Genomic DNA, 16,987 nt, shown 5'->3' on the forward strand with positions numbered 1-16,987 from the left:
CATATTTAAGGCTTACTCCCCACATGTTATTTGTGATAGGGTCTTTGACCTCCACATGTATGTAGGAAATGCCTATGACTAATTTTCAGATACATGCTCTTTGACCTTGAGATTTGAAGTCACTGTAAATTCTTCCCCTCCCACTAACATGGCATGACACCTTACCTCCTCCTCCCCACAGTCACACTCTTCCCCATCTTCCAGGTACCCATTTCCGCATCTCCGGCCTCCATACAGCGTCCTGGTGTCTGGCATGTTGGAGAGACACATCCCCCCGCCTGACTGCAGATACCTGTCCAGCTCCCTCCTGTTGCATCTGTTGAACACTCTGGGAAAGGGGTGCCTGGGAGGAGAGCCAGGGCGGAATCAGCTGGGGGGTCTGAGCATCAAGCTGCCGCCCATGAGTCTGATTCCAGCTGGATCCAGACCCCCACAGGCCCATGCACATACATTCTGCCCCCTGAGAACATCACCTGTACATTAACTTTCTATGAACTAAGAAATATTAACCACCACATAATGTTTTTTTTTTTTTTCCCCTTTCTCTCCATGGAGGATTTATTTGAGAATCCGAAGCAATGATTTCAGCCCTTTCCATGAAGGAGTTGCAATAAATAAAGGATAACTAGTATGTTACAATAGGTCTCTTGAGCCTTAGAGCGGAATAAAATTCCAGCCAACCCAAACTTTTCCTGAAGCTGATATTAGATGGAGATTTTCTTAGAACAGAAGACCAGGCCAAAAAAGGCCAAGTTATGGGTTTAATTTCTTTGTTGGGCCAGTGATCTGATCTCTGTTCTAACGATGCAGGCAGCGCTCCAAACTCAACGGCCCAACTCACAAACACATGGTCTGTATCGCAAGAGTGTGAAAGGCCCTACATCCCGCTATTGGGGAAAAGAATCAGAAGTCATGCACTCCTTGGTGACAGGTAGGTACCATGATCTGGGTGTACAGAGGAAGAGTTATCCTGATCCCAATTACCTAAACCAAGTACAGGTTAGACACCGGAGGGTTTCCTTCAGTTGTCAGGAATGTCACAAAAAGCTTGTCACTAAAAATTGTTAAATTACTAAATTGTCTGAACAGTTTAAAACAAATTGTAGTAATTAACATAACTCTCTCAACCACCTGTCTATGAATAAGATTTTTAGATTGAGAGAGAAAGAGGTGGACTTAACAGCGAGCTTGAACCTTGTTCAAACAGCAGAGATTTGAGCACGAACCATGGAGCTGTCTGTCTCTTTCATATCAACATCATCCTTTGTGTGACACTTTTTCCACGAAGTGAGCAGAAGACACTGGAACACCAAGCAAGCTGCATCTCCTCTCAGAGACACAGCAACACCACTCCCTGAGCAGCATGAGCCGGCCCTAGTGGCTTTCCGTAGGAGGAACACAAGCTCCCACCATGATGCCTTCTGAAGAGTGACTCAGTTCCCTGAAGAACCTGCTGCTCTCTGCTGTGTGAGTCCAGACACTGACTCTAAGTCCTCTGAAGCAACTTCAGAGTTCTCTTTAAAAGGCTCTGGTTTAAAGACCCCTCAGAACTACAGTGAGATGGAGCTGCCTTGTCCCCATTCCTTGTGGTAAATGCAGCCTGCAAAACCCCTGAGGAGTCACTGTGGGGTGTGGGGTTGCTGTCCTTCTTTCTCCTTGTTCTGGAGGCAACATCAGTGCTTCCAGGGCTAGGTGTGACAGCCCTAATCACACTTCCTTCACATGAAGGGATGAAGGGTTGTGACTGTTATAAATGGGTTCTCAGCCAAAAATTCATGAAGTGGAAAAGACACATATGGTCAGACCAATTTTACAGCTGAAGACCACCGAGGCAGAAATTAAGTGAATCTCAAGTTTCATCAGCTTCCCTGGTGGCTTAGTGGTAAAGAATCTGCCTGCCAATGCAGGAGATGCAGGTTCCATCCCAAGGTTGGGAAGACCCCCTTGGAGAAGGAAATGGCAACCCACTCCAGAATTCTTGTCTGGGAAATGCCATGGACTGAGAAGACTGGTGGGCTATAGTCCATGGGGTTACAAAGAATTGGACTAAACAATAACAACAGGTTCTACCACACCAAAGTTTCTGCTAGAAACATGTGCTGCTTCCAACATTTGTTTTCTTGGTCTTCTTCCCCTTCTCTCTTCAAGGCCCATGTCAGAAGTATAACAGAGGCTCCCTGGGCCCGGAGCAACACTTGGTCTGCACTGGCCTCTCGCACTCTGCCCTCTTCCCCATCCTCAGCTTCCCACTTGACTCACCCGGTGGCAGCAGCCATGATGCACCCACCGTCAGCCGCGCTGGCTGAGCAACAATCCGCGGAATCGTGGCTCATGCCGAAGTTGTGACCCATCTCGTGGGCCATGGTGGCGGCCACGCCGATGGCATTCTCAGAGTGGTCCTGCTCGGGGAGAGAGTTCAGGTCAAAGACAGCTCCCCTCTGCAGCCCTGCCTTTTCCTTAGCCAAGCTCTCCACTGATAACACAACTGCTGGGCATACAGGCTCAGGGACTAAAGTCCATGATCTTAAGTACCCTGCAGCATCTGTCAGTAAGCACAGGTCGACAGAGAGGTTGGCAGATAAATGCCCAGTAGCCTCCTTGCTGTCTACTTTACAGGCCAGAAACGAATAGCACGAACATTCTCACAAACTCAGAGAGAACTTCAAAAGAAGGCAATGATTTCCTAACTGTGACTTTGAGATAGGCTCTTGCTCCATAAAGATACACAGAACCCAAGGCTTGAAACAAAATCATTTTTATCTCTGTATCTTATAATTTGTCAGCCCTGGTCTGGACCATATAAGAGATGTAGTGATGTATGATTCATGTAATTGCTTCAGGGTTCTCCTGAGTTTGAGAACTGGGAATAAATGACAGTAAATGAAAATTCATCCCTTAGTACCTCCACCTCTTAGAACTTAATACCTTCATTTAAAAAAAACTTCCCTTCTTTATGTCCAACCTTTTTTCCTATAATACTTCCTACACAATATTTTTTTTTTAATTTTATTTTATTTTTAAACTTTACAATATTGTGTTAGTTTTGCCAAATATCGAAATGAATCCGCCACAGGTATATATTTAGAAGATGGTCTCCTATTTTGTAAGGCAATTTTCCACTTTCTGCAGCATTAATAATGGTTTGAGACTCACCATGTTGACTCCTCCAGACTGGTACACGGAGCACATGGCCATGAGGGGAGCCAGGCCAATGGTGGTGCCATGAAAGGACATGCCCCTGAGGGAAGGAAGGAGAGGTGACTAGGGTAGGGGCTGAGGGGGCTGCTCCCATGTGCCCAGAAGCCATCATGGCCTTCCTTGGCCCTGCTGACAGTCCCAGATCATTCCCAAGGGGAGAGGTCCTGCTACTCTAAGCCAACGCAACAATTCCCAGGTCACCACACCTCTCAATTCTTCTCACCTATTCTCCCACCGCTCTAGACAAACAGAAAAAGAAAGCAAAAGGTCACTTCTTCCCACAGTACGGCCATAATCCCATCCCCTGGAAGGAAATGGGCAGGGCTTGCAAAGCTGCATCCCATTCCTGCTGCAGAGGAAAAGGTCAGAGGGTGGGGATGAGGGAAGGGTGGCACAGGTTCTACTGCTGAAGTGAATCATGCCCACTTCCGCCAGCTGTCAAGGTCCCCCACCATATCCCTGGCTCTGTGGTATGTGTATGGCAGAGGAGCGGGGGGGGGGTTGGTGGGGGGGCAGTCAGGGCAGCAGCTGTGGGAGCTGATGTTTCATTCCTGAATCACTCTGGGGCCAAGGAAACAGATGTGTCCCATCAGGATAGAGTGCAGCTGGGTGCGAGGATGAGCTGTTTCTGCCTTTGTTTTGCGACTGTGACCCTAATCTGCCAACAGCCAGCTACATTCCCCTAGTTTAATACACTCTTTTCTCAGCTGTCTGCATCCAGCACAGGGGCAAAGGAATGAATAAAATATCGGTGTTTTTGTGCATGCCACAAACCATGAAATTTATTTAAAGGATCTACATGGAAATTTATTACATCATGCTTTCATATCTTTGTGTTTGCCTTCTTATATAGTCCATGACATCTCAGAGAGCCAAGACTATCTTATTTATTTTGGGATCATGAGAACTTAGCTTAGAATCAGACACACAGCGGGTGCTTAACACATGTTCGCTGAATTCAATGCAGATTTATCTTTAGAGAAATAATCTGCAAAAAAAAAATACATGCAAATCTCTAGGAAGCCCTATTGATTGTCTGATAAACTTAGACATGGCACTGAGGAAGTTATACTGGAAACTGGATTCTAGGTCTTGCCCAAAGCAGGACACCAGACTTTCAAAGATCATCAAGAAGCAAGAACTCAGGCTTTTAGCAGAGCTATTTCCTTGGTCTCTTTTAAAGTGTAAACAAAGGTTTAAATGATTGTTGTTTCAGAGATATTTAGGGAACAGGAAAAAATGGCTTTATTATGTATGTGCTTTTTGTTGTAACTTCCTCAGAATACCTTTGGAAGTCAGCACTAATAAATACCAGATTGTCATCACAGGGGACTGTCACAGGCCGCCATGACCCCCATCAGTTTCTGTCCTTTTCTTTCTGGGATTGAACAAACTCCAACACAACCACTCTCTCACCCCATGTCTCCCTCCCCTCAAACACACTATTCCTGCATCATCTGCCACTTGACTACCTCGCAGTTGGCCCTGAGACCCTGGGAATGACATGAAGGACAAGCTGAGGAGGCCCCTCTTCTGGGCCTGCATGGGGAGATCAACTCCTGCACTAGAACAAAGCACCATGAAGATCAGGGTGAGCCCCTTAGAAAGTCTGTTTCAAAGCAGCCACGACGAACAGTCAGTCACTTCCCAAATACACATCCAGTTGATTCAGAGACTCAGCTAAATATGTCTAAGGCACTAATTTTCTAATTTGGGTTGTAAACACTTCTTGGAATTGTTATGACTCGGGCTTTTTAGTATTTTCCTGAATATACTGGGCACAGAGCACATGCCTGAGGAATATTTGGGTACTGGAACGGAGAGTCAGGATAGCTTAGTCCAGCCAACTGTCAACACTGGGGAGAAAGGACAGACGGCACACGCGCTGGGAGCAGGGGCTTGGCAGCCAAGGGCAAGGCAACACACATGGAAAAGGCTATTTACGTGATTAACTGCGCGTTGTCATGGTTCTTCCGGGTGAGCAGCTTGCGCCTCCAGCTTAGAAATGACCAGAGGGTAGAGTACGGGTTCTCTGAAACTTCACACATGTTCCCATGAGTCCACACTTCCAAGCCCACGAGGGCAATCCGGATATTCAAGGATCGGTAAAACTGAAAACACACACGGAAAAGTCACAGCGTCATCTGTCGGCACCACGCGAGAGTATGAACCCCTTCCTAGCCCAAGTGCGCAGAGCTCAGATTCCAGACTCCTCTTCTCTACCTGCCTCCAGGGGAGGAGGGGACAGGTGTTGCTCTTCAGATTTCTCAGAAGGGAGACAGCCTGAGAGAGGCACAACATCCTGAGAGAGGCTCGGCCTCTGGTAGCAGAGCTGGGGTGACTTAGCTGAGAGAAACGAAGACTGAGACAGGACACAGAGTTGCTTTCAGACATGCACAGGGCTCTTAGTGGAGAAAGGACCAGTGCTATTACACATGAGCCTAAAGTGGGGCTCAGTTAATAGGCAGAACAGACAGGAAGATACATTTCATTTTAAAATAGGAAGAAACTTTCAAAGCTGGTCAAGAGCTAAGCCTCACTGTCATCTGTAACAAGTACCTACCCTTGGCTCATGTGTCTGGTACAATCACCACACCCAATTCCTTTCATGGGCCTTATTTTTATATACATCTAAAAACTTTTCTTGTATATGAATATTTAAAACAACTTTATTAAGGCATAATTTATACATCATAGAATCCACCCATTTTAAGGGTAATATTTTTTAGTAAATTTACCAAGTTGTAAAGTGATCAGATCAGATCAAATCAGTCGCTCAGTCGTGTCCGACTCTTTGCGACCCCATGAATCGCAGCACGCCAGGCCTCCCTGTCCATCACCAACTCCCAGAGTTCACTCAGACTCACGTCCATTGAGTCAGTGATGCTATCCAGCCATCTCATCCTCTTCTTGTCCCCTTCTCCTCCTGCCCCCAATCCCTCCCAGCATCAGAGTCTTTTCCAATGAGTCAACTCTTGGCATGAGATAGTCAAAGTACTGGAGTTTCAGCTTTAGCATCATTCCTTCCAAAGAAATCCCAGGGCTGATCTCCTTCAGAATGGACTGCTGGATCTCCTTGCAGTCCAAGGGACTCTCAAGAGTCTTCTTCAACACCACAATTCAAAAGCATCAATTCTTTGGTGCTCAGCCTTCTTCACAGTCCAACTCTCACATCCATACATGACCACAGGAAAAACCATAGCCTTGACTAGACGAACCTTTGTTGGCAAAGTAATGTCTCTGCTTTTGAATATGCTGTCTAGGTTGGTCATAACTTCTCTTCCAAGGAGTAAGCGTCTTTTAATTTCATGGCTGCAGTCACCATCTATAGTGATTTTGGAGCCCAGAAAAATAAAAGTCTGACACTATTTCCACTGTTTTCCATTTATTTCCCATGAAGTGATGGGACTGGATGCCGTGATCTTCGTTTTCTGAATGTTGAGCTTTAAACCAACTTTTTCACTCTCCACTTTCACTTTCATCAAGAGGCTTTTTAGTTCCTCTTCACTTTCTGCCATAAGGGTGATGTCATCTGCATATCTGAGGTTATTGATATTTCTCCCGGCAATCTTGATTCCAGCTTGTGTTTCTTCCAGTCCAGCGTTTCTCATGATGTACTCTGCATATAAGTTAAATAAACAGGGTGACAATATACAGCCTTGACGAACTCCTTTTCCTATTTGGAACCAGTCTGTTGTTCCATGTCCAGTTCTAACTGTTGCTTCCTGACCTGCATACAAATTTCTCAAGAGGCAGATCAGGTGGTCTGGTAGTCCCATCTCTTTCAGAATTGTCTACAGTTTATTGTGATCCACACAGGCAAAGGCTTTGGCATAGTCAATAAAGCAGAAATAGATGCTTTTCTGGAACTCTCTTGCTTTTTCCATGATCCAGTGGATGTTGGCAATTTGATCTCTGCCTCCTCTGCCTTTTCTAAAACCAGCTTGAACATCAGGAAGTTCACGGTTCACATATTGCTGAAGCCTGGCTTGGAGAATTTCGAGCATTACTTTACTAGCGTGTGAGATGAGTGCAATTGTGTGGTAGTTTGAGCATTCTTTGGTATTGCCTTTCTTTGGGATTGGAATGAAAACCGACCTTTTCCAGTCCTGTGGCCACTGCTGAGTTTTCCAAATTTGCTGGCACATTGAGTGCAGCACTTTCACAGCATCATCTTTCAGAATTTGGAATAGTTCAACTAGAATTCCATCACCTCCACTAGCTTTGTTCGTAATGATGCTTTCTAAGGCCCACTTGACTTCACATTCCAGGATGTCTGGCTCTAAGGTCAGTGATCACACCATCGTGATTATCTGGGTCATGAAGATCTTTTTTGTACAGTTCTTCTGTGTATTCTTAATTTTAGAGTATTTTCATCATACCAACAAGAAACCTTATGTCCATTACTATCATTGCCCATTTTCACCCCTAGACAGGGGTAATCACTAATCTACTTTCTATCTCCACAGATTTACCTTTTCTGGATATAGTCTACAAATGGAATTATACAATACGTGGTCCTGTGTGTCTTCTTTCATTTAGCATGTTCTGAGTCTCGTCCATCTTGCTGTCTATATCATTCTGCCACTTCTTTTTTCTTGCTGACCAGTATTCCATGCCGTGGATATACCAAATTGTATATGACTTTACTGAAAGATGTCTCCCACTCATTTTGGAAGTAAATGGGTATAAATGATAATATATACACAGAGATGTGCTTACTTTCGAAATTTCCTTCCCCATCACGGGAAGTTCTCAGGTTTTGTAAAGGATACCACAAACAGGTTGTAAGCATGAGGCTGTAAACGTCCCAGATAATCCTCATGATTTTGCGCAATCCAGAGATCCTGAAATTCTATAAATGAGACCTGATTCTTGGGCTCCTTAAGGCTAGAGCTACATCTAACCTTTATTACACGCTATCTTTCATCTCACACACACGTAGTAGGAAGAAGGTTTACTTTAAAGCTAAGTACTAGAAGGCGTAGATACCAGAAATTCCCTGACTGGCCAAGCCCTAGAGAATACTGAGGCAGCAACTTAAAAAAAAAGTCATCATGGGGACTTTCCTGGTGGCTCAGTGGTTAATGCAAGGGGGCACGGGTTCAATCCCTGGTCAGCGAACTAAGATGCTGCATGCCTCATGCTTTGGCCTAAAAAAAAGTCATCACAGCTAAACCTAGGTCATGTAAGCAGGAGATGTCATCTCAATCCAAAAGTGGCAGGTACAGCCCCTGGTAAAAATAACAATCATAGCATCAATGTTTATCAAGCACTTTCTACATATTAAAGACTGAGGCTTAGAGAAGTTCAGTAACTTGCTGAATTCTCAGCAGGAAGCTGGCAGAGTTGGGATGAAGACTTGGATTATTAGACCCCAGAGTCTACCCATCCAGGGAATCAACTTGCCCCCAGGAAATTGTGGTGTAAATGGTCTCCAGATTCAGCAAAATATCAGTTGATTTCAATGGAAATTGTGATTTCCCTGTTTTGTGCCAGGTCAATCATTCCAGAAAATGAAGGGTTTGGATTCCAATTCAAACTTGCTTCACTAGGGAGCTTTTCAAGGACTTGACTTGGCTTTTTCATAGGGAAGGAAAAACATTCTAGACTAGGTCCATGATTCGGCAAATGAGTGCAGTGCATTCCAGTTTTAGTTCCGTAACAGTCCAGTTGAAGGAGCTGGGTCAGCAAGCCTGAGAGAAATGGGCTTGCCTGCCCTCACCCCAGCCAGGGGTGACTAACCTCAGCTGCAGATGAGAGAACCAAGGCTGCTTCACAGAACAAACCAGCAGGCAAGGTTGGGGACTTCCAACAAGGATGGGGCTGGCTAGCGCCTCTCTTCTCCTTCCACTTTTCACTAGCACCCCCAGTTCTAACACCCAGACCAGCTGCAGAGTCCACAAAGGAAACCCAGCCAAGTCTCCCACCTGCAGTGTCTCCAGAACAATAGACATCACGTGGGTGATAACAGGGTCTACCCCGGGAAACAGCTTTTCTTATTTTCCCAGATGCTGAGTGTTCGGGCTGTGGGATCATTTCGATGTTATTGTTGAGGAGTTGAAGGCTAGAGAGAGGACTGGAGTGGGTCCCTGGAGTCCTCCCTTCCAGGAAATGCCAGTGTTGTGTTTAACTTTCACCTGTCAATGACCAGCATTCCAGAGTCATCTGAAGCAAAAATAGAGGGCATAGACCCTCCCATCCAATGACTCCAGAACACTACCAAATTTGCTTGTAAATCCCTAAAAATATTGAAGTTCTCTTGCTTATCCTCCAATATTTAAAAAAAATGATTCCCCCTTCAGACTTGGGATCTATGAATCCCTAGCAGACCAAGAGTTAAGCTTCAGAGATTTTCTGAGTGCCCTGAGACTGTATAATAAATGTGATCAGATTCTCACAGAGACCTGCAATACCAGATGATTAAAATCTACTTTTAAAAACTATTTACTACTTGCCTATCAAGAGGTCACTGCCATTCTAGGTTACCTCTTCTACTTCGTTTTGCATTCTTTCATATAAACAAAGTATTTCCAAGTCCCAGACCAGCCTATTCTGGTCAAGTTAAAGAATTTGGGTATTTCCTAAGAGCATGTTTTAAAAGAGCCTGACCTAGGAAAGTTAACCCTCTGCTCAGCCTTTCTAAGAGACAAAACCAAATAATTTTAGAACCGTTTAACAGGCGGAGATGACACAGATTGACCCTAAGCAATCCACTCTTCAACTTTAAGGCAGGGGTGAGGGTGAGGGTGTCAGAGGACAGTGCTCTGGGTCCTCAGCCCTATCTTCAGCTTTTTCCTTGGACTTTTATATTAGACATTGGAAAAAGCAGTCCACTGGAAAAACACAAATAATTGAAAGCTATTGGTTTAAATCAACCCTATTTTGTAAATTAAAAAACAAAACCGCAACCCAAACAAGACAAGTTACTTGGCTAGGTCCATGCAGCTGATGACTTGTGAGCACCGAGGCCCTGCAGCATCGCTACTGCCTCCTGGAAGCTGACAGGGCAGCTGCTCCAGGAAGAGGCAGGTCAGCTCCTGTGGGCAGCTCCACTAAGGCGCTGGCACCCTTCCCACAAGTACACACCTGGTCTCACCTTATCAACGTAATTGGCGATCTCCATAAGCTTGTGTTTGGTGGCATCTTGGTCCAGTCCATTCTTCTGAAACTAAATGGGGCAAGCAGAAGTAGATGAGAACCCAGAATCTTCCCAGGACCCCTCATGTATCCCATTACTTGTCTGTGAATTCCTTCACTTTCTCCCATCTTCTGTGAGCAGTCATTTCCTTAGGACTATCTCCCTGCCACAGTGTCAGCTCGGCAAAGGCAGAACTTGAGTCACATCCATCCTGGTATCTCCAGCTAACAGTTCAGTGTCAGGCACACAGTAGGCATGCAGTAGCTGTGTAGTGAACTGAACTGTCTTCCTCCAGCCTGTGAGGTCGACCCTGTTCTCCTGTCCCCCTAATTACAAGGCCTTCTGCAAACTCCCACTGGGGCTTAGAAGAGGGACCAATCCAGTCCTTGCCACAGTCATCACCCCAACACGAAGCCCCCATCACAGAGATCACCCAAGGTCTCCAGGCAGGTAATCAGTCAGCATGGTCAAACTGTTGCTGAACACCCCCAGTGTGCAAGGCACTGCACGTGGTGCTGGGCAGGACACAAAGTATGAGGTCCTGGCCCTAACCTTGAAGGAGCTTCAGTTAGAACACAGAGGGGATCAGAAATAACAACGAAGGCAGATTTTGTATTTAAGGAGTATGACATTGAAATGGGCTGAGAAAACCTGCACAGAAATAACTGCAACAAGAGGCCACGTGAATGACACAAAATGACTGCTAGCAATGAGGATCATAAGATCCTGGCGAACAGGCTTAATCTGGCGCATCACTCAGATCAACTGGAAGTGCCTTCCATATCAAGAAGGATTCTGAGGCTGCAAGGGGCTCAGCAGGAAAGAGTGCTGTGCTCGATCAGAAATGTCTGCCACGGGTACCAGGAGGAGCACATTTCCACAGGTAGCCTCACATTCATCATAACTGCTTCAAAAGGATATATCATATTCAGCTGCAATGATGAAGGAATGCTTCATGGCATAAAGATAAGATTGGCCACAACTGCAGCCTAAATTTGAAAAGAATAGATATGTCCCACACACTACCGTGGTAACACAGAATTACTGTGTTACCATCTGAATTACTCTGGATATACATGAATATATGTTACTTCAAACCTTCATATCCTTCCTCCACAAAATCCCACAAGAATATTCAAGAACAAAAAGAACAGACACCCTGGGGTATTTGTCTGGATAGGGGTGTGTCTCAGCCTCGATACAGGGAGAAACCCGATTCCTCTTCTCCCACTGCTTTGGGACCCTCCTGGGCCTCCTCCATCAGAATGGCAACCAACTCATTTTCATCACTGCTTTTTACACAGTTAAATTCCATGTAAGACTCTGGGACTCAGACCTTTCCAAGGTGTCAATCCTGAAGCTTCTCTTTACTGAATCACTGCATTTTTAAACTGGTCTCACTGCACAGCAAGTGCTGCAGCATTTAGTGAATACTCATTAGAACATCAGAGGCAGACTTCATTGTCTTTCAAATATATTAATCCTATCTTCAAACAGCTACCTGATAATACCACCACAGTTTAAGGAAAGTATCATGCTGTCCTGAAGAGCTTCAGGCAGGAGTCAGTCAACTTTTTTTTTTAAATGGCTAGGTTGCTAATATTGTAGGCTTTGCAATCATACTGTCTCTACCAGAAGTACTCAAATTGGCCATTCTAGCTCAAAAGTAATCATGGACAATACATGCATGGATGTGTTTAAGAAAATATTTATAAAACCCTGGAGTGGGCTGGATCTGGCCATGGGCTATAGCTCACAGACCTCTGATGTAAAGAAAACAGTGCCTCCCCTTTACACTTTCTGGGTGGACACAGACACTACCACACAGTGCATCAGCTGGTCTTTAGCTGGCCCACGTCCTGTCTGTGTCTTGAAAGTCCTTGCACATCTGTTCTCACAGCTACCCAGTCTCCTCCTACAACATCCCATCTTGCTCTTCCCCTGCCTAGGTCTCCCGCTTTACCTAAGGAATGAATAAGCCACCCCAGGGAACTTCCCTGACAGTTCAGTGGTTAAAACTCTGGGCTTCCAAAGCAAGGGGAGCAAATTCGATACCTGGTCAGGGAACTAAGATCCAACATGCTGTACTGCATAGTCAAAAATAAAACAAAAAGCTTTAAAAAAAAAGTACCTGCTCTACCTTTCTAAAAACAAAAAAGCAAAAGACAAACCACTCCAAGTGCTCCAAACTAGGCCCAGGGAACTGCTGCTGCTGCTGCTGCTGCTAAGTCACTTCAGTCGTGTCTGACTCTGTGCGACCCCATAGACGGCAGCCCACCAGGCTCCCCCGTCCCTGGGATTCTCCAGGCAAGAACACTGGAGTGGGTTGCCATTTCCTTCTCCAAAGCGTGAAAGTGAAAAGTGAAAGTGAAGTCGCTCAGTCGTGTCCGACTCTTCTCAACCCCATGGACGGCAGCCTACCAGGCTCCTCCACCCATGGGATTTTCCATGCAAGAGTACTGGGGTGGGGTGCCATTGTCTTCTCCAGCCCAGGGAGCTGCTTGATCATTTTTTCTGCTGAAAACCCTCTCTCCAGGCAGTAACGCCATCCTTGTCTCTACTCCCGATGCCAAGTTCAGAGCCCAGGAGAAGCCTGGCCTGTCTCAGCACCAGGTTATAAATCACAGATAAGGTAGCCCGCCCCGTCCCTGTCTTTCCGTCCTTTCAGATTAATTCATTGTCAGGAATACATTGCTGCCTGTGGAGGATATAAGGCCACTTGGAGAGGGAGTGGGGGAAGAGGAGGTGACGGGGGCAGGGATTTGTGAGCCTGTGGGCCCAGCCTGGGCTCTCATATCCTCCATCCACCCTTGTCGTAAATCAGCCAAAGCCGGGACCTGGGAAGTTAGCACAGAGCCTATCCACCATCCACAGAGTGGCAAGAATCATGGCCTGTGGCAACACCTGCGAGGCTCCTGGTGGAGGCACTGTCTTCTAGAACAGGAGACAGTTCTCCAGGGCACCACAGTCCTGAAGGCACCCAGAGCCGACACTTTTCCTCCAGGGATTTTGCTGTGACTCTGGAGGTCAGGAGACTAAAGACCCCAATCCCTAACTGGCCCTCACTTATCCAGCTTCTAGACTCACACCCAATGAAATCTTAAAACCCGGCACCAAGAGTCCTCTGGGGAGACTGCAGGGCCAAAGGGCAGCCTCACCACACCTTTGCTTTAGAGCAGCTGTGTTTCTACACTCTTAATTATCCGGGTCCCAGGAGCTGTCACCTGAACAAAGATTCTGTGGCTCAAAAAAGAAAGGATATTGCTGGTCCAGTGGCTAAGATGCTGTGTTTCCACTGCAGGGGGCACAAGTTTGATTTCTGACTGGGGAACTAAGATCCCACATGCCACACAGCATGGCCAAAAAATAGGGGAAAAAAAAAATGGCTCGAGACCACCATATTAGATGACCTTAGGTGTAAGAGGGTCCTCACCCCTGCTTCAGCTTGGAGAAGTCTGTGGACTTTTATATTAGACAGTGGAAAAGGAAGTCCCACCAGGAAAACAAAAATAATCAAAAGCTACTGATTTAAATCAACCCTAGAGGAGCTTAGGTTTAAACCAGCAACCCTCCCACTAGGGCAGGTCTGTGAGTCAGGGGCCAGGGCCGTTAGCCCCTCCCAGACTGCATAGCTGCGGCTTTCAAATCTCCTTTGGCTTTTGTTCCCCAAGTCACTCCCCCAACCTGTACACACAGCAGTCTCTGGAAATGAAAACAGAAGGGAAAAAAAGAAAAAAAAAAAAAAAGGCTGCTGGAACAACCAATAACAACATCAATTAAAAAGCAAAACTCCTCTCAAAGCAGAACAAGATGTTCCCTCGGTCTGGAGGGCCCAGCACCTCCTTCTCTGCCCAGTAAACTCCCAGACACTGAAGGGCCACCTCCTGCTGCCTCCAACACTGGAAAGCAGCTCCCCAAGCATGAAGCCAAATATTCTCCCCAACCCCATACAGCCCCCAGGACCTGTGCTGTTGGACTAACCACCTGAGAATAAGCCTCTGGGGAGCTGGTCAGGAGCCCAACTTGTAACAGGAGGTAAACCAGCAGGGCATAACTTCTGAAAGAATGACATAGCCCAGGGACACAACACAAACCGATCAGAATCAAATGGGGCCAAAATGGCAGACAAGACTAGACCTTAATCGACAAGTGAAATGACATACCAAGAGGTGACGTGACAGTTCCACCATTAAAAGACCAAGGAGTGGGCGGTGGCCCACATCCTGGAAATTTCCACCCCCTCCCCAAAACAGTTGGAATAATCCTCCCACTCATTAGCATATGAAACTACCCAGCCTATAAAAACTAACCACACCAAATTTCACGGAGGCATTCGCACCCTGTGATGGCCCACACTGTGTCTGTAGAGTGTGCTTCTCTCTGCATCTGAATAAAACCACTTCTTACTTATCACTTTCTCTCTCACTGAGTTCTTTCTGTGATGAGACATCAAGAACCTGAGCTTCACTGGGTCCTGAAACCAGGTACTGTGGGTTTTGGCTGGGTTTGAGTCCCAAGCAGGGCTCTGGCTTGGTTCGAGTCCCAGCCATGTGGGTTTAAGTCCCAAACTGGATTTTGTCTGGGTTCAAGTCCCAGTCTGAGGTAAACGGGTTCAATCTGGATGTAGTGTGACAGACAGGAGTTTGATGAACGCTGTCAAAGGGAGGCTCAGGTGAGGTGCAACATTAGAACTAGGGAGCGATCAGTTCACCTCACCTTCCGCGCCTGAAAGATATGTCAGTTATGTGGTTGAGCTACTACATAGACTGAGAATGAGGTAAAATACGGCTAACTTAGGCGAACCTGAGGTCTGACCACGCTCTTTAGGAGTCAGCTTCTGCCGGGAGCCGGCATATTGCATATTGAGTGTAGCACTTTCCACAGCATCATCTTTCAGGATCTGGAATAGCTCAACTGGAATTCTATCACTGCCGGGAGCCAGTGTGAGGAGCTCCACCCATGACAAAGGTCATGAGGAAGGAGGCTTGGCATACGCAAAGGCGGGATCGAGCCTCAGGAGTCCCCCTGGAAATTCTCGAGCATCTACCCCCAAAACCAGAGTCTGCCTACTTTCTGCTTTGTGCTTCACCTACACCTCTGACTTTACAGGGGGCTGTCCCCCACTACCTCTCTCTGAAAAAAGAGTTAGCTTACAGCTCCAGTTAATAATTCCTGGGTGTGACAGTGTTTCAACCTACAAACTCCTTTGGAAGTCCTCTAGCCTGCCTGAATAGGTTTTTTCCGGCCACATGTGATTGTTCAGAGCCTCCCAACTGTGAGAGGCAGGAGATGTTCTAAACTGTCTAAACACAGATTCCCTTGAGTAGTTAAAAGACTGATTAGAAATTGTATTGGTGAAGGGTTTTTCACTTGTTGGGCCAATGTTTGCTGCTAAGTCTCCATAGCCCTTACCTACTGTGTCCTTGGCAGTGTATTGATTGATATAATGGGTGTATAGAAATGTAAGTAGTAGCCTCAATGTTTGTAACCTTGGACCCTTGAGTTAATTCTTTTCTTGATTGAGCCCACCTCACCTTTGCCCTATAGGAATGCAACTTTATCCAGTGCTTTTTAGAGGATGGCGCCTGACTTTAGAATAATCACCTTTAGAGAAAAATAAGTTTCTTAAAATGTTAACAGGCCTCCTGGCCAGAAGATGATGTAAATCACCTAAAGTTTTGCATATGATAAGTTTGAAAGCCTGGCTTCGATTAGGATCAGGAACTGCTGTCCTTGCATGACTCTAACCCTCCCCCCATTATCCTCTATGCACAACTTAAGGTATAAAACTACTTTGGAAAATAAAGTACGACCCGTTTTTTGTTCACCGAAATTTGGTCTCCCCATGTCGTTCTTTCTTTCACCTTCTAGCTGAATTTTTCCTCTGAGGTGGGGAAGCTCGTCAAGCCTACTAATTTTGCCTGGGCTTCTAATATCTGACCGGGGAGGCCTTAGTGTCTCCTCTCCTTCTGGAGAACGGGAGAACGCCTGCGGCCTTCGTAGGTGACGTAAATTCCCTGCTTTGGAATTTTATTCAGCCTCTTTTCTTCACTGAATTTCTTCGCTGAGCTATCCTTATTTCACCACTCTTTATATCCTTAATTAACATTTAATTAAGCAATTGTTTCCTGATCCTCGCCGATGCTGTCCCTGCTTCGAATTCCCTGGACCCACCGGGGCTGGACCCCAGCAAGCTTCAACACCACCGCCTCAGGAAGGTTTCCCCCAGTTCCCAAGACCACACTGGGTCCCATTATCTGTGCTCTAGTCCTCTCCAATGAGCAGTCATCACACTTGGAACTAGAGAGTTTTTGTGCTGCTCCTGTAAACTCTGCCATGTGGGGGGCAGGTCTGTATCTCCAGGATCTAAGCACTGTGCTTGACACATAACAGAGAATCAAGAAATCAATGACTAAATGAAATGAAAGAGTGAGGGAAATGAGTGTTTATTAAATTTTAGAAGCCAAGGCACATGAGAACCTAGCTTGAAGAATATGGAATTAAAGGCCAAACAGCTACTCCTTTACGTCAGTAATTTTCAAACTTGCCTGCGCACCAGGATCACACAAAGGCTTGTTAAAACATGGATTGTTAGACCCCAGCCCCACATCTGGGGATTCAGAACATCTGGGTGCAGCCCCCGAATCT

General features: G+C 46.0%; 1 protein-coding gene across 4 annotated transcripts in view; it reads right to left on the reverse strand.

Moving 5' to 3' along the window:
• Window positions 1–16,987, reverse strand: part of ADAM19 (ADAM metallopeptidase domain 19) — a 91,903-nt gene that overhangs the window by 22,441 nt on the left and 52,475 nt on the right. For all 4 annotated transcript variants that reach the window (XR_011567776.1, XM_019965310.2, XM_070793924.1 and 1 more), the window contains 5 exons: window positions 10,298–10,369; window positions 5,143–5,309; window positions 3,154–3,238; window positions 2,260–2,399; window positions 166–343 (listed from right to left, as the gene is read on the reverse strand). Coding sequence is in view for 3 of the 4 variants with exons in the window: in XM_019965310.2 (XP_019820869.2) it covers window positions 166–343; window positions 2,260–2,399; window positions 3,154–3,238; window positions 5,143–5,309; window positions 10,298–10,369 (642 nt within the window). In the remaining variant the exon portion in view is untranslated. The remainder of the gene's footprint in view (window positions 1–165; window positions 344–2,259; window positions 2,400–3,153; window positions 3,239–5,142; window positions 5,310–10,297; window positions 10,370–16,987) is intronic.

The sequence above is a fragment of the Bos indicus genome, chromosome 7 (assembly GCF_029378745.1).
Source record: "Bos indicus isolate NIAB-ARS_2022 breed Sahiwal x Tharparkar chromosome 7, NIAB-ARS_B.indTharparkar_mat_pri_1.0, whole genome shotgun sequence".
NCBI lineage: Eukaryota > Metazoa > Chordata > Mammalia > Artiodactyla > Bovidae > Bos > Bos indicus.